Here is a 23833-nt window from a genome sequence, read left to right as displayed (position 1 = left end):
AAGTAAGGTACAGACAGAAGGTAAACTCTCAGCTGTTGTAAATTATCACAGCTCATGAAAGCTTGCCATTTTACACCTTCTGGGGAATCTGAATTCAAAATTATACAGAACACTCCTTCCAAGTATCTAAAAGCAATTTATAAGCAGTAAAACTCAGGCTTCCCCAAAAGACGTTTACATTTCAACCACTTTCTCAAAATGGGAACTAAGAGAAAAATTAGGCATCTTAATTAAAATCTTCTGTCCTCTCAATCTGTCCAACTGAGTCTTTTCATTCCACTACAAAAAATCCTCTGGAAATTTTGGTGCTCATGGCACAGAACAAAGTCTGGTGACATGCCGATATCCGAAAGTGAGGACAAGACAGTTCCCTAAGTATCATCTGTCCAAAGTACTTGAGATACTTTTGCAGCTGAAAAGTTAATTTCCACAGAGGCACTAAACACTGTATCCTTTCTTAACCTTGGAGCAGCAAAGACAAAACTGTCCCATAATGTGACTCCAGAGAAGTCTGCTCTTGTGCGATCAGGTCGTCAAACCATGGAGGAGTTTCCTCTACAATCACTTGGAGCTTCTCCACCAAGGCAGGTTTAGGAATGTGAGAGGTTCTTGATCTCTGGTGCTCTTAGGCACCCACTCCAGAGCTTTTAGGCTCTTACTTCGTTAGGTTATTTTAAATAAGCAAAGCAGCTAATAGTTAAAAAAAAGCACATTTTATTACAAAGCACATCAGTCTCAAAAGGCAAGCAGAAAGCAATGGCAAAAGCAGTAGCAAAGCAAAAGCAAATGGCAAGATCAAATGGCTAAAAGCCCTGCCAAAAGCCAAAGGCTAAAAGTAATAACTCTTCCCAATACATACTCTTATATAAAATTTTTCCAACAAGCTAAAACAAACTCAAACCACCACTCCTTAACTTATTAAAATTTTAGTTTCTTAGCATGCCAAGCTATATATACAGCTACTCATACAACCTATCTTGTTCTATCTAAAAAATGGAAGCAATATTCTTACTATAACTCTATTATGTCTATGTCCTATCTACAACTATAAGCCTAAAGCCTCTATTAAAAAGCATTAACATATTTGCAACCTTCACTAAAACTCACACTACTATTCTAGCATTTAAAACCTTTCACTTACTAAAAGCATTAAAGCTCACACTAAAACTTACTAACTTACTTCTACTTGAACATTTACTTTATGTGTAGGTAACTTAATATACTTCAATGCATCCACAAGCTTTAATTCATTCCTACACTCTAGTTTCTCTGAAAAATTCAGAGAAACTCCTGACTCACTGACTCCAGGAATGTGCTTCTCACACCTAACTGGCCCTTCCACTGTGACAGAAGGGGCAAGCAAGGCCCTGTGCTACCCCTCTCAATGCCACTCCACATGTACAAGTGTGTGTTTAAAAGCTGTATGAGCTCGTGTGCAGCCCCTATTGCAACAGACTTTACAGCTGCCCCTCTGTTTTCCTGTGCACTGTCACACCTGGGAGTCTACACACATAAAATAAACGAGCTGGGAATGATCACATTGGAAAGGCTCTACTTATTTTTGCAACCACAGCAAATTTTGTTTTAACAAGATCATCAAAAAGGAGCATGGAGAGTGACGAAAGAAAGCCAACAAAACCAGAGCAAACCAAAGCAATAAAAAACAAATCCAAAATATGTCATCCAGAGCCTCAATCTTGCTTTTTCCAGAGACGCAATCTCAACTTTTTCCTTTGAAACAAGTCCAGCCAGAGAGAGATAGAAATGACAAGGAAATCTCCTCATAATAAATATGTTGCATATAGGTAAAACCTTACAAAGGGAAGGCCTTGTAAAGCCATGACTCAGACCTGCTGCTTTGGCTAAGCAGAAAGGGACTAGGGAAAAGTGACTCCATTGAACCAGAGTCAGAAAACAAGTTCTGTAACCATCACCTGTTCACATCAGGGTGTATTATGTTGGTTGAATTATATTTGTTGTGAATTGTGATAACCAGCTAATTGCTTAAAAAGGCCAGGTTTTTGCAATAAAGTGGCTCTCCTTTGCACTGCGCGGGGACTCTGCATCTCTCTGCATTGTCACATCAAAATTCCTAAAATGTAGCTTCACAGGTCCACAAAACCTGCCACTCCTTAATAACTGGATCAAATGGCAAGAAGAGCTGAGGCAAAAACTTCTTGCCATGCCTTTTCAGATGCATCACAAAATGCTCAAGTTTGGATCTGCCATCCTTTGTTGTGAGGGTAGAACCAAAATTGCTAGGTGCTTTATATCTGATAAGTTTTTCTGAAGCTGCAAAGAACAGAAACTTATTTCTTCATAAACACAGCTGTTTAACTAGGGCTCTTAACTGTGATTTGATTTCAGTTTAAGGAGATTAGGGTTTATGACAGCATTTATCTTTTCTGAAACAAGGTAAGGACAGAGAACATGGGACGTGGAAAAGGATCTGCCTTCAGCAGCCATCATTTCAAAATCTAGAATTGCTCATTTTTATTTTTAGAGAAAACATTCAGGCTGACATCAAATGCATTGAAACTTTACATAGCCACATGTACCACTAAAGTAAGTTGCTGGTACATAATTAATAAGCAGAAAAGACAATTTTCACCATCTGATACACACAGTTTTTATTGCTATTCCTCTCCTGTTATTTTTCCCTCTGAAATACATTTTAGAAGTGTAGCAGCTCACTACAGAGACAAGAATCTACAAGTTTTCATCAGTAAAAAAATTGTTAGAAAATGAAATAGGTGCAAAATTGACAAAATTCTATAAAAATGCAATTCAGCTCTGTGAAAATTAGTCTAAATGGATCTCGAATGTAAAAGGATTCCTATTCCTTTCTTCCCTATTGTTAGGGTATAATTTTCTAGGGATTTAATAGGCAAATCCAACAAATCACAAAAAAATGTATCATTTTCTATAATAACCTTTACAACAGCTATACAGGACTTGTATGTCATTAATATCTTTGGTCCCACAAAAAAATGTACTTTGGAGTATATGCTGTCCTTAGCTGGTTTATAAATATGCATGTGTTCAACACACTGTGTTACTACAAAACCACGGATTTTCCAACCAAAATCACAGAACAGTTTGGGTTGGAAGGGACCTTAAAGATCACCTAGTTCCAGCCCCCTGTCATGGACAGTGCCCATTAGACCAGGATGCTCAAAGCTCCATCCAACCTCCCCTTGAACACTGCCAGGGATGGGGCACCCACAGCTTCTCTGGGCAACATCTACCAGTGCCTCAAGTGCTTCACAATAAAGAACTTCTTCTGTATCTCTGATCCAAACCTACCCTTTTTCAGTTTACAGCCACTTCCCCCAGTTGTATCACTAGATGCCCTTGAAAAACATCCCTCTCCATCTTTCTTGTGTGCCCTCCTAGATCATGAAAAGCTGCTGTAAGGTCTTCCTGAGGCTTTCTCCAGGCTGAACAACCCCCCACTCTCTCAGTCAGTTTTATTGACTTTGATTTAATCCCCACACTTTGGGCTTCAGATTAACTCACTGCTTAAACAAATGAGCTCTGCATTAATTTTTCAAAATCAACTAATTGTTCTATTTCTTTCAAAAAGTGACTTAAACACTTAGAACCACATTTGTAACTGCATTTGAGATCCCAAACGTATCTGATGAATTGGAAATGTCAGAGCTTCCCCACTAGAAGATTAAAACAAACATAAATTTATTATACAAACCTACTAAATAATACCTGAAGCAAACTGAAACACCTGTAACTGCTAGAAGATAAACCTTTTAAAATTACAACCTATACAGTTTCACTCAAACATTAAAATGGGCTCCACCCTAAAGGAGCACTTTGAAAGCTCTTCAGCACAGATTTTCACTTCAGAGACTGTGATCTTTCTACCTGTCATTACTATCCCACATAGACCTCTAGCTTGGAAGCCACTTCACAGGAAAGCTTTGTAAGATCTTTTTGACAAGTGTGTTTGTCGTAATTTCTTCCATTTCTCCCTGGCACGAGGGAGTCCGAAGTGATCAAAGCAGTAAAAGGAGCCCTTTGTCACAAGGCAAGGAACACCCCAGCTCTGCAGCTCACTTGCACATCTGGAAGCTGCCAAGGGTGTCCCAGTTGGAGTTAGAAAGGCTGTGCAGGAGTGACACTGCTTTTCCATCTCCTTGCCTCCTCATCTTCCTGAAGCCACCAGTGTCCTGATCCTGGGATAGCACAGGGCAACTAATGCTTCAATTGCAACCAATTCCAGCTAATGAGATCTCAGCAGATCTCCAGCACACTTGTTAGCAGATCTAGACACACGAGTGTGACTTCACTACATTTAAATCAGCACTTAACCCCAGAAATAGATTCTAGCTATCTTAACACATTGGTGACCATGTGGCTTCAGGAAACATGGAATTCCATTTTCTTCCACCATCTTCTTTGGTTTTGTGGTTACAAACAAAAGTAATGCTTCTATCAGCTCCCAAAGGAAAATCTGTTGAAATACAGAGCTGGGAATTCTCAGAAGAGTTTCTAATTTCCTCTCATTTTCCACAAGCTTAAATCCACTGGAAACAGTGTTAAACAGCTTCACTAAGATTTTGAAAAAGTAAAGATTACTAACATTTATATCTCTGAATGAAAAATACTAAGATAGTAACAACAGACTGCCATATTTGATCATCCATGGTATCTGTGGATTTTAGACTTTATGTTTTCTTTAACTTAAAAATTGATGTATATTTTCAACCACACCTGGCTTTCAAAACAGCTTCAGCAACTTATTTTTTTAATGTAACCATATATATCTGTATGTTTATACAATTATACTTCAGAAAAATCTCCAACAGATCTGAGCCACAAAGAGTGCAATATTCAATACAAATCCCCCCACAGCAGACAAATTCAAATGCAAAATGCAGTAGCACAGCAGTCTTGCTGTGTGGACACCTTGGTGTCTTTTTTCTGGCTTTCTAAATCAAAATGCACATCCACTGCTTAGCTGAAGAAGTGACCTAAATTCAAGAGCTGTAAGCACAGCAGCCTTCCTAAATATTGGTGTGATGCTCTGTGCACTTCTGAAGGTAATCTGGGATAAATAAGTTGAGGCAATATCACTGTAGGACAGCAAGACAAAAGTAATGCTCTCCAGTAACTCTCCAATGCTCACAACAACAGCAGCAAAATAATCAAACTTTCTGATTGGAACTCACACGTACCAAAAAGAACATTAGAAGAACACGGAGTTGCTCCTAACAATTTTAATACTGAAAATCACTTTCTATACTGGCATACTTAATAAATAACAGTAAAAATACTAGCTAGCATTCAAAAAACAGGAGTCTGAAACTTTTTAAAAGTTCAGAACAAAAGCATATATAAAGTTCACAAGATATTACTGTAAAGGACAAGATTAAGAGCCCATTTGAATTAAGCCAAAGCAGACAAAGGGGAAAGGTGTTTCATAAAAGAAGGGAACCGTGCCAACAGGGAAGATATTCATTTTCCCTGTAAGCCAAAATGCCATTACTGAAACAGAAATTATGTCATGAAATTAGTGTGTGAGCTGAGCACATCAGCTGTGTGAGTTTCTGCTGCCTACATCCACTGCTTGACCCTCTGTAATCCTGTTTGAAATCTGGTCAGCCTGCAGTTCCATGGACACCAATCTCCTTGCAGATCTTGGGCCACAACCACCAGCCTGGCCTGCCTATAATGGATGTCCTACCAAGAATACTGCACATGCCTACACTTATAAAAATTAATCCCACCCAGCCTGGAGAGACTGTAAGGAATTCACCATTGCACAGAGTCAGTTCAGGTGAGATACCTATATTTATGAGAATTAGACTAAGGAAAAGGAAACCTGCAGTCTATCACAGGTTATGTTCCCATTCTACTTTTATTTGAGGGTAACTGTGTGATTTTGCTTGCAGCTATTAGTGATACACACAGTGCAACCATCACAGACATAGTACACTGGATACTGGCATTCACAGGTGGCTCTCAGGCACTTTCATGTAGACTTTCACGAAAAGGATACAAAAAAAGGAGGTAAAAGCACCACAAAACACTCATGGGCAATATGTTAATTTTCTCAATTAGCCTCACCAATTCACCTCAACTTTGATATGCATCAAGCCCCTTTTTCCTCTTCTATGCCTTTCTTGATGAGAGGCTGACAGCCACATTTTAGAGAGGCAGTTTTCTGCTTAGGGTAAATACTCACTAGGAACAAGCATTAGAGTAGACATTATTTCACTTATTGCCCAAGAGAGCACTTAAGCTATTTCTTGAATAGAGAAAGGCTAATATACTTCTTAAACACAACATTGATTACTGAGATCCTTTCCTTCACATATATTTTATGTTGTTACTTGTTTGGCAGTAAAACTTAAGTTCACATTTAGCAAGGCACTTAGGTCACATTTCATTAGAATATATATATACACCCCTGAGAAAAACGACTTTTGCTCTCTCCATATGAAAAATTGCTCTGCAATACCAAAAGATTGACAGAAAAAAAAATCAAGTACTGCTCTGAAGGAGTGGTAAGCTGGCATCAGAACATGACAACCCACTTTAGAAACTGCTGTTCTGCATAGGTAATTGTGTGCATCATTGGAGATGTATGGAAGACGTCTTTGGATCTGCCATCAGCATAGAACTGTTCCACCATAGCAGGCTGCTACAATGTGTACCCCAAAAAATTTTCTACAGCATTGAAATATGGGATTTCTGCTGAAGAATAATTTTGGTCCTCCATAAATGGCATTAGGAAATTCAAAATGAAGTTCAAGTGTAAGAAAAGGTTGTTAGAAATAGGGCAAAGATGAGATTAACAGGACTGTAGTAAGAAAACTGGATTTGTCCACCTATTATTCTTATAAAAGATACATTAAAAACTCATATTGATGTGTAACACTGCAGTCTTCTTGTCTTCTATTTTTCTATTCATTCAAGCAAAGACACTTCTCTAATACAGAGACCAAACACTGTTTTTGCCTATCCACAGGGATAAAAGGAATAACTAGTGTTACACTCTCACACATGGAACATGTACTTCATGAACACAAGTTCAGAAGTTACACACAAGGAATTTAACAGGGCTGAAATGTCTTAGGAGACTGGCCCTGGAAAAGGCACAACACATTTGAATGCATTCTAGCTGAATAAACCACTCATGCAGTTTTATCTACCAGTTTTTCCTAGACTGCTTGCTTATCAGTTGATTACCAAGAAACAAAGTTGCTTGGCAAAACAAAAAAAAAAAAAAAAAGAAAAAAAAAGAAAGAAAAGAAAAAAACTAAGGAAGAACTTCTAATCTTAGCTTCTGAAGAAATATTGAAAAATACTAAAATTGATCTGCTTTTATTGCTAGCTGTTTAAAAATTACATGTATCCTTTAGCAACCTACTTAAACAGTAGCAGAGATGGAAGAAACTAATCTATACTGAACCCACATATAGATTTTTTTCCAAATATGATTTAAGAGTCCACCTTGGATTAAGTGTAGTATTTAATACAGAACCATTTGACTGCAGGGAGACAGAATAATCTAGTAAATATGTCTCTCTGTAACCACTAGTATGATGTTTGAAATATGAATATTTAAGCCTCATGACACTGAAGTTTCCAATAACAAATGTAAGTCATAATTAGATAATAAATAAAGCTAACATTAGTTTTTTTACTGAAATCTTTGCCTTGCTTTCTACTTGCTAAGGTTCCAACAACAAGCCCTCTAATGCTATATTTCTCTGCCAACCTGTTCCATCTTAAAGGGTTGTTTACTTTTTCAATTATCAAGGCAAAGAATTCACCTGCTTCCTTGAAGTACAGCCCATGAATCTTTCTTGTAATGGTCAATTATGAAAAGATTCGCTTTTCATTTCATGATAAAACTAGGTATTTATGTCCTTGTCATGACTGCTTCCTGTGGAAAAAAGAAGGGTACTTCACAGGTCATGATGAAGAAGAACAAACCAGAAAAAATAGTTTATTTTCCTCCACATTCTTCATGACTCTTTCCTTTGTTTTTTTAAATTTTTAAAATTTAATCTTTTTTGCCATGTCACTGACTACACATTTTCATGCAGCTGACAAATCAAAAATTTCTTATATACAAAAAAATTTCCATAATTTCACATGCTAATAAAAAGTAAAAATTAAGATGAGAACAAATCTTATGTCAACTAATAATCATAATTACTAGCTTAGCTTACCTAAGAAACACCTGATTGAGAAGGCTCATAAATTGATCCAATTTCACAGCCTACACAGGCTTTCTGGTGGGCTTTTTGTTTAGTATGTGTTTTAAGAAATAAATCACTATAGTCCTTGTCTATTGTCTCAAAATAAGACTCTTTAAGGGAAAAAGACTGAAAAATCAGCAGGAATTTCTGTAGTGGTTGGCATCAATCCTTTTCCTGACACACTGCCACTAATATTACCATTTAACTTTCTCAGACTTGGTTTGCTCACAGTTATATATCACCACACTCACTAGAACTAGCCAACTGTGAATTGGTAGCCTAGAAAAATCCAAAGTTTGAAAGGTAAGAGCTGCAGTCACTTCAATTTAAATCATATTCAAGCATCACTCCATGTACACATTTTGATGCATTAAAATAACCACCTTAATCTTTATGTGCACTAGGATCAGATCACTCAGCGGACACTGGGAATCCAAACTGTGCTGTGCAGACAGTGGCACCCTTTCCAGGGGTTCTCTGAGGAAGCTTTAATTTGTGCTTGGGGCTCCATGGCAGCCCTAGGAAAGGTGCCTTGGGGACATGCAGAACTCATATTGCTGTGACATGCAGCCATGTGTGTGTGCAGAGGCCACACTAGTCACAGGTAAGACAGATAAATCAAAGGGCAGCATCCCCCACCAGCTTTTCTATTATCTGCCCCACTTTGCACCAATTTCCTCAAGCTTCCCCAACACCTCTTGCTTTGCTGTTCTTCCTTAAGACATGGGATGGGGATTTGTCAAAGTCAATGAGCACTTTATTACAGTGAGAGTGCTCAGTAATGAACAATTCAGCAATTTAATGAGATTCTGTAGATCTGTCTCTAGCCTGTCCATCAAGTTTCACTTCTATAAAGCACCCTGACACTAATCCTCTGGCATACCCAATCTTCACCCTGGGCTGAGTATTAGATTCTTCCATGGTATATTGCATTACCACTATAACCTTAGCAAAAATTATGAACTTAACTACACTTGAGGCAATATAGCTGGTCTGATTTGATTTTCTTCTATTGGGTTGACTATGAGGGAATTACTTATTTACTAAGATAAAGCAAGAAACCAGTTTCTTATTGCCTTCTGAATGTCCAAATTGGTAAATATTTATATGTGTCTTTTAATCCATTCTGGGGACCTGGAATATTTATAAATACATATTTATTCCTAGTTCCACAAACTGAATTAAAAAGATGCATGCACATTTTGCCTGCAGCAGAAAACTAGTTTAAAAAAATTCTTCAGAACAGCATTAGTAACCTTTAGAGAGGCAATTATGATAACACTTAAATGGACAGTGTGGAGTTTGTTGTCACTCAGAAAGCAGCATATTACCTATCTCTCCCCACTATGACCCTGCAACAGAGGCTTTGTCATATTTGCCTCATGAAGTGTTCATTGACTGGAGTGCACACAATTAAGAAAATTACTTCAGAGTCTGAGTCTCTCTTGCAGAACAGGACAGTTAGACAGGGTTTAAAAACTCCTACTTCCCAAACATCATTACAGCAGGTTACAGAGAGCATATTACTGAGTATTAAGCTATACTTGTATGGATTCCCACAGAAACTCTTCTTGCAAAAGCATACCCAAGCATGTAGTTAGGGGATTCCCCTGGCCCTGCAGAGAAATGATGATGAAACCCAATCAGACAATCATCCATACCCAATGCATAAACTTGTACATCAAAACTTGCTTCTGATAAAGGGAATATTGGCTAGGACTCCAGAGTGGCATGCCTTGAAAACCTAAACCAAACACAGCCCATCATCATGTGTGGAACAGCAGGTTCTGTTGTACAGGCATCCTCAAGAGACTAGGACAGGAAAAAGTCAAACTTCATTCTGGTATTTGCAGAAAACATCATCTTTGTAACATACTCCATAACCTAAAGTCTCAAAATTTTGGAAAAAAATCTGCCGGCGAAAATGCTGAAGGGTTATGTTACATGTTCATACTGGATTTGTGGTTTGAAGAACTTAACCTGACATTTTTTTTTTTTTTAAGAATAAATATTTTATCCTGCATGATATTATTCATCCACAGAACATGAAGCATCTCACTGATGAATATACACTTTACACTTTGAGAAACTGAGGGCATCTAAATGTAGTTATTTCCTTAGAATAATCCAGAAGATAAATAGATAAATAATAGGGGTTGAAAAATAAATCAGTCTTCTCTGTTGGACCAATATAACCCACTTCCTAAAAAGAATGCAGACGTTTGTTTTCAGTAAGTTTCCTTCTACCTTGAAATACACTGAATACATTCCTCTCTAAAACTTGACAGCAAAAAAGAAACAGAAAAACATTTTGTTCATCAGTATTACAGAGATTTCCTTCCACTCTATAGTGAATTTTTACAGACAGATTTTGGTTTAGTTTTTGTGTTTCTCTTAATAGGCTATGTGTTTTTCTCACATAAGGTTTTCTCCCAGCCCACAGACACTAGAGGCCACAACACAGTGCTTTTATCTTATTAATACTTTATGGCTAGCAACCTGGTCCTTTTCTAGACCCAGCTTTCAACAGCAAGTGATCTCAGGCTTCTTGCCACAAACATTCCATTGAAGCCTCCATTCATCTTGGAGCAGAGCTGACTGCGTGATGATTCTCTCATTTGCTTCAGGCAGTCCGCTGTAGTGGACCAAACAATTTCAATGATTATTGAAGTTATACAGCTAAATTTGTCTGAAATGAATGAGAGAGACTGAAGAAGCAAGTTTGCCACCAGACTCAGGGCACTAGCCTCATCAGAGGCAATTATAATTGAGTTGCATGCATCAGCCTTCTCTTCCCACCAAAGAAGTTGGATCTGGAGGAGAATCTCTGGCTGTATTTAAGCAGCAGAAGTTAAACAGCATGACAAATTCCTCTTTCAAACAAAGTAATTGCATTAACACAACACAACATTTTTAGAATTTCATTTAGAAATTTCCCTCAGTTGTTATTCACAGTTTTTGCTCAAGTGCTTATTCTCCCTCGAGATTGCTCCAGGGTTTCAAAACAACAGATTACTGCTATGGTTTATAGAGTGTCACACATTCTGGTTGTTCACCAACTTCCTTACCTGCCAGATTTGTTCTTCACTGAGTGAAGTGAGTCTATCACTTTTAAAAACCTCTCGAAGAAGACAGTATGGGAGTGCCAGAACTTCCTCAGGATGACTCTTCAATAGCTCAGAGAGATGTTTTACTAAGAAGCCAATGACAGCATTCTCCAACAAAGTGAGGTTGAAAAGATCCGCAAGCTTGTACAGGTCCAAGTAATTAAAACTATTTAATTCCTAAATGGATGAAGCAAACAAAATACATGTCACAAAAAGTATCCCAAACGTGAAATAGAGAATATAAAAATCTGCAGGTCTCAGATACTGAAAAAAGGTTATTCTTTTGGAGCTCTGGAAGGAAGGCAATATAACTTGAAGTTAATTAACACAGCCTCATTCAAAATGTATATGTGTTACCACTGCATATGCAAATATATAAGATAGTACTAATTTATATTGCAACTCCTAAGGTTATATATGCATAAAGCATCTGTAAGAAATATGGATTAGTACATAACATAATAAACCAGCATGATTTACACTGTATGTCAAGAGCTCACAAGAGCTAACAAGTGGATTTTAAAAATGTATTTTTTAACTACAATGGTTTGTTACAAAGCAATTGTTTGTTCATTATTTACTGTTTTGATTGAACTAGAGCACCCATGAAGCATAAGCTTTCGTTCTGTGAAACCTCACCAAATACAAGATGCTGAGCTACATTTTATTACGTATGAATTTTTCTTCAGTGAAAAAATGAACCTTTTTTTTTCCTCCAACCACTGGCATCAACATATAGTGGATGTTGGTCTCCTTCTCCCTCTCCTTCTAGCAGCTGAAAATGTGAGGAGATAAAAGCTATAGTAGCTCAAGGCAGGAAGCTTTGTCCACCATGCTAATGGATGACTGATATTCCTGGGCTAATGTTTTCAGCTTGGCATGACTCATAAATTAGTACCTAGACAACTAACTACCACTGTTCTAGACCACACTGCTCCCTTCAGGGAACAGGCCAAGAATTCACCTCTATTAGTCAAAAGTACCCAGGGCACTTGGGAAATGATCATGTTTACCTATTTTCTCTGTTCTTGCTGCATGCTCACACCTCCCTTCCCCTCTCCTCCGCAATCCCGGTTTTCACCTTCCAATTTCCCACATTGCTCCCTCTCCTTGACCAGCCCCACGTGTGAGAATGACAAGGAGCCTCGTCAGTCTCACTTTGCTGCAGAGTTAACACAGGGACTGGAGCAAGGAAGAGAAACAGACTAAATTAAGTCAATTTCACTTTCGCTGCTCTGCTGGATGGAATGGCAGCACCAAATGAACCTGACAAGAAATCTTGTAAATGTCAAATGAGCTGCACGGCTGGCAGATAGAGCAGAGCAACAGGGAAGATGGGAAAGTGAGAAGAGGGGTTTTTTTGGAATGTTTTATGGACTACATCCTGAACGTGTGAATTGGGTGCCTGTCCCAATGACTGTGGAGCTGTTTATGCATATGCAATGGAGAGTGGAGAAAGAATTTTTTAACCTTCTTAGAGGAGTCAGTACTGGAGGAAATGGAATCAAATTCCTGTGGAGGTTCCTGCTTGTTACATAAACTCCCAGTCTGAACAGTGCACCTTCCCTAGCAGAGTAGTACACTAAAGATAAATCCTATTCATTATATCTACTTAGACTTCTGCATAAGAGTTTCCCACAGTTTTCTTGGAAGAACAAAGGTAAGTTCTTTACATTGTCAGAACAAGAACTAACAGCCATCATCCCAAAAGCCACAGCTATTCTAGTGTCAGATCCACCTCACACTAACACAGAGGAGGTAAGGATAAATTTGCAGTTGCAGAAAGAAAGAGCAAAGAATGAATTTTACATGAGAAGTAGCTGGTCTGTGTGCTTGCTTGGTGATTTAGTATCCTCAGATCTCAGATGGCACCACAAAACCCCACTCCTGTGATGGCCATGCAATGGTGGCAACAACACATAGGAGCCTAATCAAAGCACACATCACAGTATTTGACAAGCAACAACCACAGTTTATTGTCCCTGGTTCAGAAAACTATATTTTCAAAGAGCTCACTCATTGAATAAATCCAAAGTGCAGAAAAGAAATTTAGAAAAGCTCAGTGTGTATTTATTGAGCTCTTTTGTGGTCAATGGCTATGTCTAGGGACGTAAATAAATAAGTAAATAAATAATCAAGCACTGTGAGCTGAGGATCAACAGTGCCAGTAAAATACATGCCTGATAAAACCACACTAAGAAGGAGAGGTGGCTTTTAGCAGACATCAGAGGAGGAAAATACTGCAGGTAACATAATAGAATCCTTATTTGAGAGAACCAGTAATGAGACACACAAATGCAGTCTACCCCTGAAAAATCTTCCCATTTTCAGTGAAATCTGAATGACACTGGTAAGCCTCCATTTTAGGTTTAGATATTTTTTCATGAGCTCCAAACACCCCTATCCTCTCAAATCAGCAGCAGTTGAAGTTGTTTTTATGAAAGCTGTCTTACTGTTGAAGAGGCCAAATGTATATGGATGTATAAATAAAATGTTATGGATGTATAAATAAAATCTTACCAGTTATTTATACTGCATGTAATAACTTATTTCAGATGCCTATTTATGTATGTGTGTTTATTTATTTATTATTGGGGTTATGTGTTTATTTATTTTCATTACTAAGTTTCAGATGATTTTTGGTGCTTCCTAACATAATGTATTAGTTACCTGCTGAACTTATAGTCTGCTTCTTAATAAATACTGAAAGCGTGTTTTGTTAAAACTGACCTTGGCCTGGAATCAGTAATGTTTATTTCTGATTTTGTAAGTTTAGAGTTGATCTACAGGTTTGTATTTCACAGACCAACAGGCAAATACTTAATTAGGTTTTACAAATGAAAATCAAGATTATACAGTACTATACACTACTGTCTCAGTTATGATCAGTTACTTTTAGAGAGCAAAAATGTCACACACTGCTCGATGTACACCCCAGATCACATAACTTTGCTCTTATATGTGGTAAAACTTTAAAAAATAGTCTAAAATGAAGTATGCAAGTTAGTTGCAAGAAAATGCATCTTATTTTCTAGCTTTAAAAAAGTCCCACAGAAAGGATCAAAGTAATCACTTCAGCTCAGTCTGATTTGAATAGATTTTTCACACTAAAACCTTAATTGAAATTAAAACTTTGGTAAATGGTGAAATAGGTTACTAAACAGCAAATTTAGGTGTGGTCATGAGTAAGAGTAGTGGCAGTCTCTGCTTTCCACAGATTATATTATATTGCCTTAAATGAGCAACTACAAAATTTTGAAGTAGTGTGAGACTTTCTTGTGGTACTGTATTCCAGTATATATTTTTGAAAACATGCAATACAAAATTATGTAAATTTTTGGAACTTTCAACCACTTTTTTCATAAACTTTTATGTATATGCCACTTATCTTTTTGAACTGAAGGATGAAATGTGAACACAAGCAGAACTGTAACTAAGAGCTGAAGGTAGTGATCCTATCTCTTCTAATATGATGTATATCACACCGCTGAAACACATTCAGGCTAAGAAAATATGTAAAAAATTATAGATACAGCAGTTAAAACTAAGTTGAAATAGTTCTGAAATCTCAGAGTGAGCTCAAACTGATTTAGCAAATTGGCCAAATTATTTATCAGTGTCTACTTCTAAAATAAGAAACTACTTTAGATCCTATGCATTCTACTTAGTGTCCATCCCCCCACTGAAGCAAGAGAATCTATTATTCCACACTAAGAGTCTTCTGATTCAATAGTATCAACCTTTAGATGCCAAACCAATTCAACAATGAGCTGACATTTGAAAGCCTCATAAAAGAAAATATGTTCTCCAAACAAACATAATCTAAAAGATGACAATATTAAATATTCAAAATAAATGATGTGACAGTGTGACTCTTTTGATACAGAGGTGTATTTTAATATAGAGATATGATAAATTGTCAAACAGGAAAAATAGATATAAACATTGTGTTTAAATTGCTTCCAAAACCATCTTTATTTGTTCGTACTTTAAAGAATAATTGCCTTGCACAAGCCCCAGAAAAGGATGTAACAGATTGATAAATTAGAGTTAATCATAACCAAGTACACAGCAGACTACAATATACCTCTATTCCTCTGCTCCATGTTATAAATAGCAGAAAAAGCACAAGGAGAACTAAGGGGAAAGAATGCATTTCTTTATGACCTTATTTGAAAGATAAACTCCTTGGGGAAATACAATTTATTCAGATTATCAAGACCCTGCTGTGCAAATCTACAGTCTGGGAGCACACTACGGAGATCAAACAATATTTACTTTATTCTGTTGGGTATAAAAGCTTTTAATGAATGCATAATTAAAACAGCAAAAGTATATACAGCTTTAGAATTCCACTGCCAAGCCAAGCCATTAATATCCAAAGTACCGTAACCAGTTGTAACTCCACCTGCTTCCTATTTAGATTACAATACTGTTATAAATCAAGGTATTAAACCCTGACTAGCCCTGATGCTGCAGCAGAGAAGAGTTGCATGGTGACACTATTTCCCCCCTTTCTAAAAGGGGTTCAGCCTCTTTAAAGCAGAAAAAAAACCTCAACAACTCCAAGTGTGAGGTCTCTGAGACAGGGACATAGCTATTCAAAATCCTTAAGTAGCAGAGGTCTTGACCCTAAATCCTCCAGGTTCTCTGCCACATTAAATACTATGAACCAGCTGCACCATTCAAGGAAAAAAAAAAAAAAACAAACCAAAAAACCCAACCCCAAAAAAACCCAAAAAATAAAACCCCACTTGACAAAAATCATAGCAAAATGGACCCTAAATAGATAAGGGATAGTAATAAAATGAAAAACTGTAATGACAAAAATGTACTTACCTGACAGCAAAACGGATCAACACAATATTAAGATAAAAGAAATCCAGTTCTACTGGTTCTGGCTGTTTCTTTGTGTATCAAAGGTTTTAGTTCTGCAAAACCTCACACATTTACCTAAGAATTATCAGATCATGCATACACTCAACAGCACAGCAACAGACACAAACATTTCATAAGCATAAGCACAAAAAGAGCATTTTAGATCTTATTTGAAATTTGCCCCTGTTAAACACCAAAGTCATACAGTTGAGCCATGAAAAGAATTTTGCTGAAGCCTGGTCACAGTGGAACAGCTGGCTCAGAATTTTTCAATGTATGGAACTGATAGCACTTACAAGTGCAGACTGCAGATGTGTTTATAGACAAAGTAAAACATGGCTTCCTAAGTGACTCGTTTTATACTATTAATTTTTCTGATAGATCACTGCTTTATCACCACTTTCTGTAACACTTTCCTTTGTTTTCTCCTGTGAGCATGAAAATTAATTTGCATCCTTGCTGCTATTTCAAAGTAGGTCTAGAGCTAAGTAAAAGACCAGCAATATCAAAACATTTCAGCCTTATTATTTTTCCTCTACCCTATGAGAATCCATTTCTCTTCTCACTTATTGTTTCTCTATATCTGCTCAGTTTTCAGGTTTAATCCTGCTGGCTGGTGTTAGTGAGAATCCTCTTTGAAGGCACAGAGGAGGCCTGTGAGCTTCACAAGCACAGAGGAAAGACATGACATTCTCAGATTGCTCATGTGATGACAAAATGTGTGGTCTTCAAAAAAAAGAATGTGAAACATGCCATATGTAAAACTAAAAAAAGCAAACATTTTCTAGAAATTCAGATTGATCTACATTATTAAATAGTACAAATATCTTCAACTGCCAATCTAATTAAATATTTTAAGTGTCCCTGATTATACGTATAGTTTATAATCTGCATACACAATTATGTGTATCATGGGAAGAAATAAAATAGTGAAATATTAAGACTATACAGGTAAATTTTCATGGAACAACTACATGTAAGGTTCTGCAGAGGTTTCAATAGCTATTTCCCTTGGTTAACAGATGCTGATATAAGAATTTCTTAAATTATCTGAAGTGTCCCTGGCACAGAAACTCCTAAATGAAAAGATTCACATCTCACCAGCCACTCCTGGCAAGATAACCGTGGCAATATATTGCATTTAACAAATAAAAGTGCAGGGATGAAGGAACAGGGAAATCTTCCTTCACCTGGCACTTCTATATCATTTCACACAGTAGAAGCACAAAGTGAGGATTTGACAAGATTTATCAACATTTACCATTTTTGCTAATTATGGGAGCTTGCCTTTTCTTCAAACATGCTGTAAGGAATAACATTTCTCACACATATTCATATATCCTTGACTCCAGTAGAAATCACAGAATACAGTCTCTGCAGATGATTTATCATTTTATATATTTGCTAGCTCTTCGGAATTACTACATTGTAAGAGGAAAGCTGAAAACTACTTGGCTAATGCATCAACAACCAGTATTTTTTTATGGTGTTCTCTTTTTTTTTTTGTTTTTTGTTGCTAATATTGACAAATCCAGAAAGAGCAAGTGTTGTCCCTCAGAAACCCAAATCTTACAGGAGTAGCAGCCAAAAATAAATAATTACAAACCAGAAGAAGAAAAATATTACTGTATGATATTATTATCTCCTCTTTTTTGTTGTTGTTACAACAAAAGGCCATTTAAGGCCATGAGAATACAGAAGTGGAAGTCCATTCCTCTACTATACCACAAGCTCATCAAAACATCTTCAGCATAAATTAAGAAAGATCTGTCTTGCTTCCAACTAGTAGTACAAGAAGGCTCAGCTGATTTTGAGACTCCATCTCTTAATTTCCAGTTTAATTTACTCAAACAGTTTATATACATTCGTTTCTGTGCCAAAATTATCTTTTAGATTTAACAGTACAATGTTTCTCTTCCTCCTCCCCCCTCCCTCAGTATTTATGTCCTTGATATATTTACAGAAAACAGTGATGTTCCTCCTCAGTCCTCATTTTACTAGACTAAACAAGGAAAGGTCTTCTAATCTCCCCATGTAAAGTAGGTCTTCCTGATCATCTTAGCTGACCTTTTCTACACCTCTCAAAGTTTTCATTTCACTTTCTCTTCTGCATGGACAAAGTCTTCCCAGTACTCCTGATTTTTCAGCAGTACCTTGTCAAGTAACATTAATACTTCCTTAGCTTCATAAATTATTGTGTATGAAACATCTTAAAAGTCAAACTGCCTTTTTTTTAATGCCATCACATTAGCAGCTTGAAGTCATCATATGACTTAATACATGAAAATTCTCTCTAAACTTGGTCCTCAAGAGAGACACAGCAACAGCCACTCAGTCTGGCAGACAAGACAGAAATAATATGAGACATTATAAATGGGAATTATGATGCAATAGAGTCTACTGAGGATGTTCAGAAACTATTTTCCCATCACTTCTTTAATTGTGTTCTGTCTTTGAGTAAGGGATCTTGTAATTGTCCTGTTCCATACTAGTTACTGGGGGCGAAATGATTCCAATAATTTTTTAAGACTTGTTTCAAATTGTATCTGGACCAATGGGCTGAGGCCAACATGAGATTCAAGTATGAGATTCAACAAGCCCAAGTGCTGGGTCCTGCACTTTGGCTGCATCAACCCCATGCAGCACTACAGCCCGGGGGCTGCGAAACTGCCCATTGGAAAAGGAGCTGGAGATGCTGGTCAACAGCAGCTGAATGGGAGCCAGTGTGTGCCCAGGTGGCCAAGAAGGCCAGTGGCATCCTGGCCTCTATAAACAATAGTGTGGCCAGCAGGACTGGGGCAATGGCTGCCTGTACTCAGCACTGGTGAGGACACAGCTCAGATGCTGTGCCCAGTTCTGGGCCCCTCACTACAAGACACTGAGGGGCTGGAGAGAGTCCAGAGAAGGGCAGCAGAGCTGGGGAAGGTCCAGAGAGTGACTCACATGAGCAGTGGCTGAGACAACTGGGAGTGGTTAGCCTGGAGAAAAGGAAGCTCAAGGGTGACTTTATTGCATTCTACAGCTGCCTGAAAGGAGGGTGTGCCAAGTGGGGTGGGTCTCCTCTCCCAGTGACAGAAGAAGAAATTTCCTCAAGCTGCACCAGGAGAGGTTGAGGTTGGACACCCAGAAGAATTTTTTCATTGAAAGGATGGTTAAGCATTGGAACAGGATGCCCAGGGAAGTGGTGGAGTGACCATCACTGGAACTACTCAAGAAGCAGCTGGACATGGCACTCGGTGCAATAGTTAATTGACATGGTGGTGTTTAGTCAAAGGCCAGGCTTGATCTTAGAGGTATTTTCCAACCTTAATGATTTTAAAACTCTATTCTGTGAAAAGTAGGTAAGTAAGTCCTCCTTAATATACTGAAAACCAAAGTAAGTCTTAAATCAGTATTAAGTATGAAAACTTTTAGATATAGAAAATAGAAAAAGAAAAATTATTTCTAATTCACAGCAAGTTAAAGTGCAATTTTTATTCTTTATTCATACCTCCATTACCAGCATGGAAGACAGGGAGAAAGGGGAAAAAAATTAAGAATCAACATTCCTGATATATCTGTTAATGGACGTATTAGTGTACCTGACAGTTTCCCTTTCCAATGCCTTTTTTAAAAATAACTTGCTATTTTGCCAGCATTTAATAAGTCAAGCTGAAGTTTTCCAGCCTCAAGATGAATCACTTGAAATCCCTCGAAAACATCCCTAAAAGAATATTATGCATTATTAAGAATGAGCCTGACAGAAAAAGACAATTGCTCTTCCAATATAAAAAATAAATCAGAATGGAAATAGATCATAGGAGTTGCCATCCCTGTGAACAACTTCCACTGACACCTCTCATTAAGCCACTAGAAAAATAATTTGGATATGCTAAGTAACAACTTGTTTGAGCTTTTCAGTCCAAAATCTCATCACATTTTAGCTGCACTGCCCATAACCTATTCCACAGGTAAGCAAGATTATGTTTGCATCATTGTGCACATTGATCGCAATGCCAAAACCCAAATGCCAAAAGTCTGTTTTTATTGTGCTGCTTAGGATCCACTTTGGAGAGCCAGCAGATCAGAAAAAGGCACTGTCACTTTCAGATGCAGAAGCATGAAAAAAAGATCACGAGAGCAGATCCAGACAAGAGCCCCAGAGATTACAACAGGCAAACAGCACTGGAATATAGCAGGAGATTTAGAATCACAATTCAGAGAAGACGTGGCTTCTTATGGAGGCTCAGTGACTGTTCATCCAACTACTCTGCATATATATAAGTGAAAACTGATGAAGACTGATAAAAACCATCATCATCGCTAACTTAAAAAAAGGAGGGCAACATTCATGACTCAAGACATTACACTAAATAACAAACAGGGCGAATATTTTCAATTATCAATACACTAATGTTAACTCTCTAGGTATAAATAAGAGCAAGGATGTTTATGCGCAAAAATATATATATAATATGATTCAAACAATGATTTAATAATCTTTTCATGACATCTTATTTCTGGAACATTTCATTGATGTATACATATGTTGTAATTCGGTATCTGAGGTATAAGAACTGAAATCAGGATATCCTGTAACCTCCTTCCTGCAAACCCCAGTTCCTGTCTTCCTTTCCGGTCCTGTGACCTTCCCCTGTGTCCTTGTACCCACCGGGGGTCGGATATTCCGGTCCCTGTCTCCTCTGAGTCCTCATACCATTGGCAGCTAGCCAAAGCCACTCCCATTCCCTTCTCCTGAATACCTGGTGTGGGGAGAAACTCGGCCTCTTTCCGGCCACACCATCACCCTGCAATAAACTGAGACTGAAAGAGCCTCTCTTGTATCCTTCTCCATCCATGATGCGATACTGTGTCTGATCTTCAGTAATTAGGAAAAAGACACAGTGTCATTGTATCATACATGTGCTCTGTATTAAGCAAGGAACCACTTTTCTTAAAAGCATGTTTCTGGGAACAGCCTGTCACCAAATGCTTAAGGATTACAAAGCTAACAGACACATCTAAAAATTAAGAATTGGAAAAGGGTAGTTATAGTGAGCTGATCATCTAATAACAACAGAGAATAAAACAAATTGCCTAAAATATGTGGCATAACAGGTTATTTAAAAAAGACAAATTAAAGTCTCAGAAACTTTTGTAAAAGAACCCAAAGCAACAAAACTTCCTTAGATTTTTAAGGCAGTATGAGATACTCCATCTACTGAAATGCTGGATCCAATGCAAGATAACTCAACAAGGAGTATAACTTTGATAGAAAAAAGTCCTCAAGGAATCAATTTTGATCCAATACTGTTAACAATTTAATTGAAGTAGAGAATGGCAAGTTTTGTCAGCAGAAGACTCTGCAAGGACAGTATGCATATTGTCAGGCTTTACAGGTTAGGTTAAAAAAAAAAAAAAAAAAAAGGAAAAAAAAATAAAAATAAAAAGAAAGGAAAAAATAGTGTGGGTATATCTATATCTATCAGGGATTCAGTAACATAATAGAAAATTTACCAGGCTCTATTTGGAACAACACTGACAAGCCATCAGGAGGCACTGAGAAGCAGTCATAAATAGCAACATCAGTTCTCAGAACAGTGCTGCGGAAAATAAAAAAAAAAAAGCTCACCTCATGAAATGCACACCCAGTACTGCTCAATAAAAGAAACAAGCCCTCTTGCTGCTTCAACATTACATTTAATATCAATTCTTCAATTATTGGTCCCAGTTCTGAAGCTCAAACGTTTAGGATACTTAAAAACTAAGAGTTGGAAAACCAACCATGCAAGATTTCAGGTGCTCAACTTGGTTTTTTAAAGAAAGACTCCTGGAGGATTTGATCTTGAGCAAAGATATTTATAACATGGAGAGAATAAATGAAAGGAAAAATAGCTATGACTAAAATTTCAGAAAATAGTTTCTGGTGCATGAATATAAGATCAGAGTTTCCCATAGACAAGGAACTAGAAAGTACAGGACTGTTTGCATTGGCTTCATGGGATTATGTACATTTTTCAGCTCTGCATTAAAAAAAAAAAAAATTACTGCAATAAAATAAGGTTTTTTGACAACTGTCTGTGCAGGTAAAGAAGGAAATATTTGTGCAATTTGACTGCTGGGGTTATTATGGTTTCTCATTCCTTTCAAAAGCACGAGACTTGTTGCAGCTGCAGGAAGATATGAGAGCACTCAGCAGTTAAAAGAACCTGACTGGAAGTATGTGAATGATAAAAAGGAAACATTTCCATTTTATTTGGAAAACTGTTATTTGTTCAGGTATCCCTATGCTCCTGCAATATCTGACCTCAGCTCAAAAATCACTAAGAATTTTATTTTTGTTGCTCATAGCACTAAACCAAGTCAAATTCTCATTTTACAGAGGGAAAAAAGGAACCCACTCCAATGCTCTAGTGGTTAGGTAATTCCTGTCTTCACCAACTTGAACAGAATTTTTAAGCTACGTATACGGTTCAATATATTAGCAAAATGTCTGCAACGTGTAATGTATAGGCATTATACCATAATACTCTCTACAACTCTCTTTCCCCAGATTTATGCAGTGAAAAGAACATCTCTTTTTCCCACAATTAGGAGCTGTGTTATTAGTAGGTTTACAGTGACAATCAGAACTGATTTCAGGACATAAATAGCATTAAAATAGTGGTAGGCCATAAATAGGAAGGAAAGTAAAAGAACTGGAAGAACCACTGAATTTTTTTTAAGAAATCATTACATGTGAAGATCAAGAGGAGTTTGCTTGAATTTCACAGAATCACAGCATTAACTAGGTTGAAAAAGACCTTTAAGATCATCAAGTCCAATCTATGCACCAACACCACCCTGTCAACTAGATCAAGGCACTTAGTTCCAAATCCAGTCTTTTATAAACACTTCCAGGGACAGTGACTCCATCACCTCCCTGGGCAGCACATTCCAACAGCATATCACTCTTTCTGTGAAGCATTTTTTTCCTAATGTCCTCTAAACTTGCTCTGGCACAATTAAGACTGCGTCCTCTTGTCCTGTTACCTGTGAGCAGTGATGGACCCCCAGAGAGCAATATGGTCTCCCTGAGCCTCCTTTATTTTTTCCAGGCTAAGCATATTTTATGCTTTATTGACTAGGTATTTACCTGTCATTCTTTCAGTCAGAAATTATTATAAGTCTGACTTTCAAAACTAGAAAACCTGGAAAGGGTGAAGGCCAAATATAAAAAATAGGCCTTGACTCAACATCCAGTTTGTTTTCCTACATCTGACCTTCAGGAGTGCCAAACATCTCACAACTCCTGCCAAAACTAATACATGTCAATGTTTACACTGCTGAAGGTGCTAAGAACCATCAAAGCCTTCAAAGATCATGATGACTCTTGTCCATTTGTTTCTAGCAGTTCTTACCAAGAATAAAAAATAATTTAATCTCTCGCTTCCAAATCTCAAAGAGCTTACTGTAAAAGAGGGAAGAGGACATTTAATCAATGCACCAGGTATTTAAGACAACCAAATGACAAAATTCTCACTGACTTCAAGATTTCACCTTAAAGACACCACCTTTAAAAATCTGAATAGATCATTGTAGGCCCAGTTTCTAGGTGTTTGCAACTACAGATATGTGCAAGGATCTCAATCCTGTAGA

General features: G+C 37.4%; 1 protein-coding gene across 1 annotated transcript in view; it reads right to left on the bottom strand.

Moving 5' to 3' along the window:
• Positions 1 to 23833, bottom strand: part of KLHL32 (kelch like family member 32) — a 120472-nt gene that overhangs the window by 28621 nt on the left and 68018 nt on the right. Inside the window, exon 6 of the mRNA XM_056487855.1 lies at positions 11300 to 11515. Within this exon, the coding sequence (XP_056343830.1) occupies positions 11300 to 11515 (216 nt within the window). The remainder of the gene's footprint in view (positions 1 to 11299; positions 11516 to 23833) is intronic.

This window comes from Oenanthe melanoleuca, chromosome 3 (genome assembly GCF_029582105.1).
Source record: "Oenanthe melanoleuca isolate GR-GAL-2019-014 chromosome 3, OMel1.0, whole genome shotgun sequence".
Classification (NCBI taxonomy): Eukaryota; Metazoa; Chordata; class Aves; order Passeriformes; family Muscicapidae; genus Oenanthe; species Oenanthe melanoleuca.
The sequence above is the reverse complement of the archived record's forward strand: the minus strand, read 5'-3'. Positions and strand labels throughout refer to the sequence as shown.